Genomic DNA, 7,538 nt, shown 5'->3' on the forward strand with positions numbered 1-7,538 from the left:
ATTGTTCACGGAGTCAAATTGAAAGTGTTTACTATGTGTTTGGCTTCATGAACAAACCAAAAGGATGATTAAATCACATGAAACATTAGTTAAAGGGACAACCACAGAATAGACACCAGCATCCATGCTCAAATGATTCCCACAACAATCCAAGCCAAGCAGTGACAAATTGTACACTCGGATGCAGTTCTTATGATTCCTCACAAAGAATCATGCAACACCTTAAAAATAACAGATAAGTTTCACTGAATGGCCCATATAATCAGCAAATTAGTCCAACAACCGTGAAGTCCTTGTGTTTTATTTTTCAAGATCACTACCCAAGCGCTGTGGCGGAAGCATCTAAGTGTTGCCACATGAAGCTTGAATGACTTTAGAATCATTTACTAAATAGACAACTACATGGTTGCATCAGCATTATTCTAATTATTCCCACAATAACCCACTCCAACTAATCTGGAAAACAAAAAAGAGAAATCCAGCACATCCAACAAGTAGACATAGAAAGAATGTCTGGTAGAGTTTTCTCTGCAACCAATTCAAGGTGTCGGAATGCTGTGGATGAGAAGTATCTTGACATTGGCCATCAAACTACATGAATAGCAAAACCTCCATCATGTTCCAATAGTGTAATCATTGCTGATCTTATGATTCAGAGCAAATAGTACGATATCTAGAAAAGGGTTAGTTGCTTAAGCTTGTCATCTTTCACGCATACCCACATCAAGCTAGAATATGGAAAAATATGCTAAAGATGACACCCAATTCCAACCGGCAACAAAATGAGCATCTAAACCCATTTTCAGCATTCAACCAACACAACATTCAGGAAAACGGTTCCGCCAACAATACAAAGTATAAACGATATACAATCTGCCACAGAGAGAAAGAGAGAGAAATACAAAGTACAAACCATATACAATCTGCCTGAATTCATGAAAACCAGAGATAGAGAGAGAGACAAAAATACATACAAAGCATATACAATCTGCCTGAACTCATGCAAACCACAGAGAGAGAGAGAGACATAGAAACCATATACAATCTGCCTGAACTCATGCAAACCACACAGAGAAAGTAAAAAACGCAGCCAAAACTTAATGAAAATGCATCAGAAACAAAAAACAGATACAAATAAATATGATCAAATTCAACCACCGCATGAAAACGTTAGAGAGAGAGAGAGATTACACGCTCGCGTCTTCTCTTCCAAGAAGCTTCACGGGCGTCCCTGACCTCGGCGACATCAAATGTGTCGCCGAAAGCTCGTTCGGACCCAGAATTCTTCCTGGCCACCACGACCCGTTCCTCCTCCTCACCCACACTATGGTGCCCACGCCACAATCCACCGCCTCGTCCTCCGGAATTCCCATCCTTCCGATCAAAACCACCAACACCCACAAACAAAAAAAACCCTAGTTACCAAGAAAAAAAAACCTCACATGCACACAGATCTGATCAAATCGTCACCTCCCATCAGCTCAACCTCCATCGAACCCATGAAAATAACACATAGTTGTCCCAAAACCCACAAATCGCTCACGAACTAGGGTTTCGGAATCCAACCGGTACACTCGTTTTCTCCATGTGGGTAGTTGCGAAATCCTGATAAAACCATCCAAATCATAAAATTCCGGGATTTCTTCATAATGGGTGCAATGTTTCCCGAGATCCAAACATGTTCCCAACGAGATTTATGACTTTTTTCAAATTTTTTGCTTCTTTCGCTCCTCTTCCTGTTCCCTCGTGGGTACTTTCGGAGATGTGCAGAGGTGCAGAAGAAGCACACGAGATTTGCAGTGTGAGAAGGGAAGAGGGGGAAGGGGAAGGGGAAGGGGAAGGGCGGGTCTGCCCTGGGTATGTTTCCTTAACCAGAGGTTTGAAGCCCCACCTAGGGTTAGGGTTAAGACTCACAAGAACAAATGGGGAAAGGTAATTAGGGCAAACTCTTTTTCACCGCGGTTATTTACCCACTGAATCTTTTGGGTGACGTAAAAAAAAACGTGATTTGAAAGATACTCGGTTAGTCTTGTCTCGGGTGATCCGGAATCTTATTAGATTCTGTTCGTTTTGTCTCGGGCGATGCGGAATCTTATTACAGACTCGGTTCGTCTGAGCTAGCCGGCTGACCCTTGATGCAAGTCCTCGTGTGGTAGACTTCATAGTGACGAATCTTGTTCTTGGAAAAAAAATACGGGCAAGAAAAAATCTAGTCATATTTTGAAATTTGAGGCTTTCAAATATTGCAATGTATATATACATGGTACAATATAAATCATTCAAAAAAAAAAATAATGCCGACAAAAAATCTAGAATTTAATTTTATTCTAGCATAGAGCTAAAAAGCTTATAACACATTGTTTATGTTATTTGACATAACGTGTTTCAAAAAATTATAAATTTTGGACTATCTTCATAAATTTTTCTTTCCAAATTATGAGGAATCGACCTTTAAGATTTTTGACAGTGTGTTCTTTCGTATCTAGACTAACATACCTTAAAATCTGAGCCACAAATCCTGAGTATTCTGAGAGATATAATTTTTACAAAATAATGTCTCTGCAAACTCATTATCAAGACAAAAAATTTGTGCTAACTTGTAGAAGAAATATCTCAATACATGAAGCATTTGAGTTTAGGATTTGAACTCTGATTACTTACATGTTTTCTCTATAAAAATATTTTTTGAATGAAAGTATAGTTTTAATGTAAAATATACATAAAAAATAGAAATAGTTGGACCCATATTCAGACCCAACTCGGATCCTACAGGGCATCGAGGTTGGGGCACCACCCCACCTACCCACCGACCTGCGTAACCTTAATAGGTTACACAGGGGGAGAAGGGCAGGCGGCAGGCCCCCTCTCCCACATGTCGCCCTCCTTCTTCCCTGTGTCCCCTGCACCGTTGCTCCCCCTCTCCTTTGTTTTTTTGTAGCACCGTCAGCCACCCTGTGTTCCCCTCTCCTCCCCCATTTTCTATCACCCTCCCTGAGTTTTTTCCCTACCGAGTCCCTCACCGATGACCTCATGTTGCTCCCCTCTCCAGTGATCGCATCGACGACCCCCGCCAGCCCTCTGAGGTACACCTCTCTTTCTCTCGCTCACCTAACTGTCTCCTTCAACTTCTTTATTTTCTTTCCTGTCTACAACAGAGGGGAGGGCGTCAGGCCCTCTTCTCTCTCTCGCCCAGGGTGCGAGTGTCAGTGGAGGGGGCTCGGCCCCTTCCCTGCACCTTCTCCTCGTTCTCCTATTTGTCCGGCAGGCGAGGCGGGTTCCAGCCTGATGGCCATACCACCTCGTCTTCTTCTTATTCTTCTCTTTCTCCTTCTTCATTTTCTTCATTCTTTGTCTTCTTTCCCTTCGTTTTTCTGTCAAGCAGGGGCCTTAGCCCCTGCCACTCAAGATTTTCGGCAGGCAGGGAGTGAAGCCTCCTTGCCACCTCTCGTCTGGCAGGAGGGCAAAGCCCCCTGCCTCTATAATCTTCTCGCAAGCGGCTCTGCCCCCTACCTCTATAATCTTTTTGGCAGGCAGGGAGTGGAGCCTCTCTGCCTCTTGCGTCAATCAGGCAGGGGGGCTCCGTCCCTGCCTCTGTGATCTTTCGGCAGGCAAGGGAGGGGGCTCTTCCCCTCCCCTTTGCCTTGGTGTTTTCCGACAGAACGGCAGGGACCAAGCCCTTGTCGCCTAGGCTTTTGTGGGTCGGCAGGGGCCGAGCCCCTGCCGCCTCCTGTTACTTCTTGTTGGCAAGTCGGTAGGGGCTGAGCCCCTGCTGTCTTCTATGTTCCGACAAGTTGGCAGGGGCCAATCCCCTGCCCCTGACTGTCTTTCTACAGGTCGACAGGGGCCAGGCTCTGCCACTCTCGGCTTGCCCATAGAGTCTGCAAGAGTTGTTTCTAGCGCGCAAGCAAGGGTAGCCTCTGCCTCCTTTTGGGCTATCTGGCGGGGCTGAGCTCGGTCTGGCTGCAGGTTTTCCTCCTACTTTTGTTACCCTTTCGGCGTGTAGGGGCGGGACCTATGTCGAATTTAAGTTTATGGCAGAGCGTTGTGCTCCTGTCCTGACCCTCTCTTGTCTTTTTAATATCATATTAACTCGTTGTATCTTTGCAGTGTGAGCAATGGAGCCCGCTCACACCCTGTGGCCCGAGGCCATTTGTACCTACGCTCGCAGACGAACACAGGATCACTACCCCCCAAGGTAGGGGCAAATTGTGCAAAAAGGCTAGAAATGAACAAAATGCTAAAATATGTAATTATAAAAATGAAAAAGATTATTTGTCTGCATTTACCTTACATATTTTTTTCTGTATGTTGTAACGCCCCAACTTTTTATAGTAAAAATTTTTGGAGTAAATTTTTTTTTTTTTTGAAATAGCGGAAGTGTGAAAACACAAGTCGAGTGCATTACATATAAGTCACAAAGTAATACAAAATAACTTCATTCATTCATTAAAATATCCCTTATATAAATTAAAAGTAACTACACTAATCAGAGTCCAACACAACCAAAAACACTAAATGATGGAGATCTCTTGACCCAATCCAGAACGACGCCCCGATGTTTTAAACGACTTGTTACCTTAAAAATATTTCAAGCAGAAGGGTCAGACTCCCCTGTTTGCGTAAGAAGCATTATATTTATATGTGGTGCTCAGTGTCCTGTGTACAAATATATGCAACATCTGCAGATATAACTAGCATGGAAATTTACATCATTCTAAGAAAATAATTATGCTCTCTAATTCATGATAACTGAATTAAAAGTACATTTAGTCACAGTAGCATGAGTTGTAGTTCCATAAGTTCTACAAATGTCATATCAATAGTTCATAATTATTCAGAAATGAGTTTTTCAATCAACTAAAATTATTTAATATTTATTTTACTCTTACCTTGTGGGTATGCAGAGGCATAGACCTCATAGCGGACCGAGACCATACAAGGGTCTATTATTTAATAACTCGTATGACTAGCCGTACGAAAATCCAAAGCACTACAAGAAAATAGGTTATCAGCGATGGAATAATTTTGTCGCTAGTTAGCGACAGATTAACGAGGGAAACACATCCGTCCCTATAATCAATGAAATTTACGAAAATAGCGACGGAATATATCCCATCTCACAATCCTTCGCTAATTAGCGACGGATTTTGCGATAAAATATTTTGTCAAAACGGACGCAGCATTTAGCGACGGAAAATCTTCCGTCGCTAATTAGCGACAGAATTGGCGACAAAATATATTTCGTGGCCATTTACATGTTTTGATTTATGGCGGCTTAGCAACGGAATTAATCCATCGCAAATTGTCGCATAACCCTAATCCCAACCCTCTTTTTCTTTTCTTCTTTCGTTGCTCTCACTCCCGCCAGCCTTCCGTCGTTCGTCGGCCCCACCGTCCACCGTTCGCCGGCCCCAACATCCACCGTTAGCCGGCCACACCGATCGTCGTTTGCCGCCGCCCGGAAAAAGGTAAATTCTAAAATACCTTAAGGGGGTCGGCCCCCCTGCGAAACGCAGGGGGTCAACCCCCTACGTTCCGACAGGGGGTCGGCTCCCTGCAGTTTCCGGCAGGGGGTCGACAACAGGGGGTCGACACCCTGCTGTTCCGACAGGGGGTCGACCCCCTGCGTTCCGACAGGGGGTCGACCCCCTGTGGTTTCGGTAGGTCATTGGGTACTGGGCTTCTCAAGGAATATGCAAGATGTTTTCATTTGCCTTAGTTTTTTTTTGTGGTTACTTCATTTTAAAATAGTGTTTTTTGCAGATTTCTCAATGGAACCCGCTTGTGCTCAGCTATCCGTGGTAAGTAAGTGACAAAAACAATGCAAATCTGGTAAATACCCGTGGTGAGTAAGTGATGCAAGCACATCACATGTTATTTAATTTATTAGATGTAACACTTTATTGTTCACACACTCACTTAGTTGTTGATATCCAGAGTTGCTTTGTTGGAGTTCGGAGATCATGCTGAGCATGATTTTAATGTATGAATATAGAAGTGTTCTTATTTTTTGAGTACGGATTCCATGCTAGGCATGGTAGTAGTTAGTGAAATATTGAAGTGTGTTTGTTGCAGGTACATGTTTGTCATTTGTTTGATATGAATGATTACGATGTGCGATAAGTGAGTGGAGGATGCACTTCGAAATCGCTCTGCGAAGGCTGCACAAAATCGAGCAAAAATGCCCGAAGCCCATCTATACACAAATGGATCTAAGACATTTGAGCGCCATCTGAAGAAAATGGTAACTCATTAATATATAATATTAATTTTATAAGTATTGTTGCAAACTTGTTAACTAAATCTTTTATCATTTAACTTCGCAGGAAGTAGAAAAATGAGGCATTGTACCATATAAGGATGTGTTTGTTGAAAACATAAATAGAAGACCACGGGAGACTTCGTATCAGAGAAGGCGAGAATGACAACGATATGTATTTATTTTATTAATAATCATTACAATATGCAAGTTATCATAATGTTATCATTAATTATTAATGCATACTTTAAACAATATTTTGTAGGAGGCATATGAGCAACAAATGGTAGAGCGATATGGCGATGATGCTACTCAACATCCACCATTTGATCATGCAGCAGGTGAACCTGAAAAGGGTCGTGTGTTCGGGTTTGGGAGTAATATAAATACTTCACCTGTTATTGCTTCTTCCAGTTATGGCTCACAGACTTCTTCCGTCGACATATGCTCCAAGCAGCAGCCTATTCTTTCTGGTGATGATGTACGTCAGATCGTTAAGGATACAATGCGTGACTACTTCCATGAAACCATCACCGACGTTCTCCGAGCTGAGTTCAACAGTTATTTGCTGAACAGGGAAACTTCGATTGCAGGTCCCTCTTAGGTATGAAAGTTTCATGAAATATATTGCATGTCGTTAGATTTCATGTAACTTTGATTGCCTTAACATATTCAGTTTTTTTTACTGTCTTAGAACACATATGAGCATGCTATAATCACATATTCAGTTTTTTGACTGTCGTAGAACACATATGAGCATGCTAGAATCACATATATAACTTTTTAACTGTCTTATAGCACATATGAGCATGGTAAAATCACATATAGAGTTTTTCTGACTGCATTAGAACACATATGAGCATGCTATAATCACATATTCAGTTTTTTGACTGCCTTAGAACACATATGAGCATGATCGAATCACATATATAACTTTTTGCCTACCTTAGAGCACATATGAGCATGCTATAATCACATATAGAGTTTTTGGCCTGCCTTAGAGTACATATGAGCATGCTATAATCACATATAAAGTTTTTTGCCTGCCTCAAAGCACATATAAGCATGATAGAATCACATATAAAGTTTTTTTGACTGCCTTAGAACACATATGAGCATGCTATAATCACATATTCAGTTTTTTAATTGTTTTAAAACACATATGAGCATGCTATAATCACATATTCAAATTTTTGACTACCTTAAAACACATATGAGCATGCTAGAATCACATATAGAGTTTTTTTACTGCCTTAAAACACATATCATTCATGATAGA

The 7,538-nt window shown here is 41.7% G+C and overlaps 1 protein-coding gene across 2 annotated transcripts in view; it reads right to left on the reverse strand.

Annotated features, from left to right (window-relative positions):
* LOC149822544 (uncharacterized protein At1g51745-like) overlaps positions 1–1,831 on the reverse strand; it is a 39,485-nt gene extending 37,654 nt beyond the window's left edge. For both annotated transcript variants that reach the window (XR_016426221.1, XM_089981623.1), the window contains exon 1: positions 1,192–1,831. Coding sequence is in view for 1 of the 2 variants with exons in the window: in XM_089981623.1 (XP_089837749.1) it covers positions 1,192–1,373 (182 nt within the window). In the remaining variant the exon portion in view is untranslated. The remainder of the gene's footprint in view (positions 1–1,191) is intronic.
* Between the last annotated feature and the right edge of the window lie 5,707 nt (positions 1,832–7,538).

The sequence above is a fragment of the Nuphar pumila genome, chromosome 11, assembly GCF_984573655.1.
Source record: "Nuphar pumila chromosome 11, dmNupPumi1.hap1.1, whole genome shotgun sequence".
In the NCBI taxonomy this organism is placed as follows: Eukaryota; Viridiplantae; Streptophyta; class Magnoliopsida; order Nymphaeales; family Nymphaeaceae; genus Nuphar; species Nuphar pumila.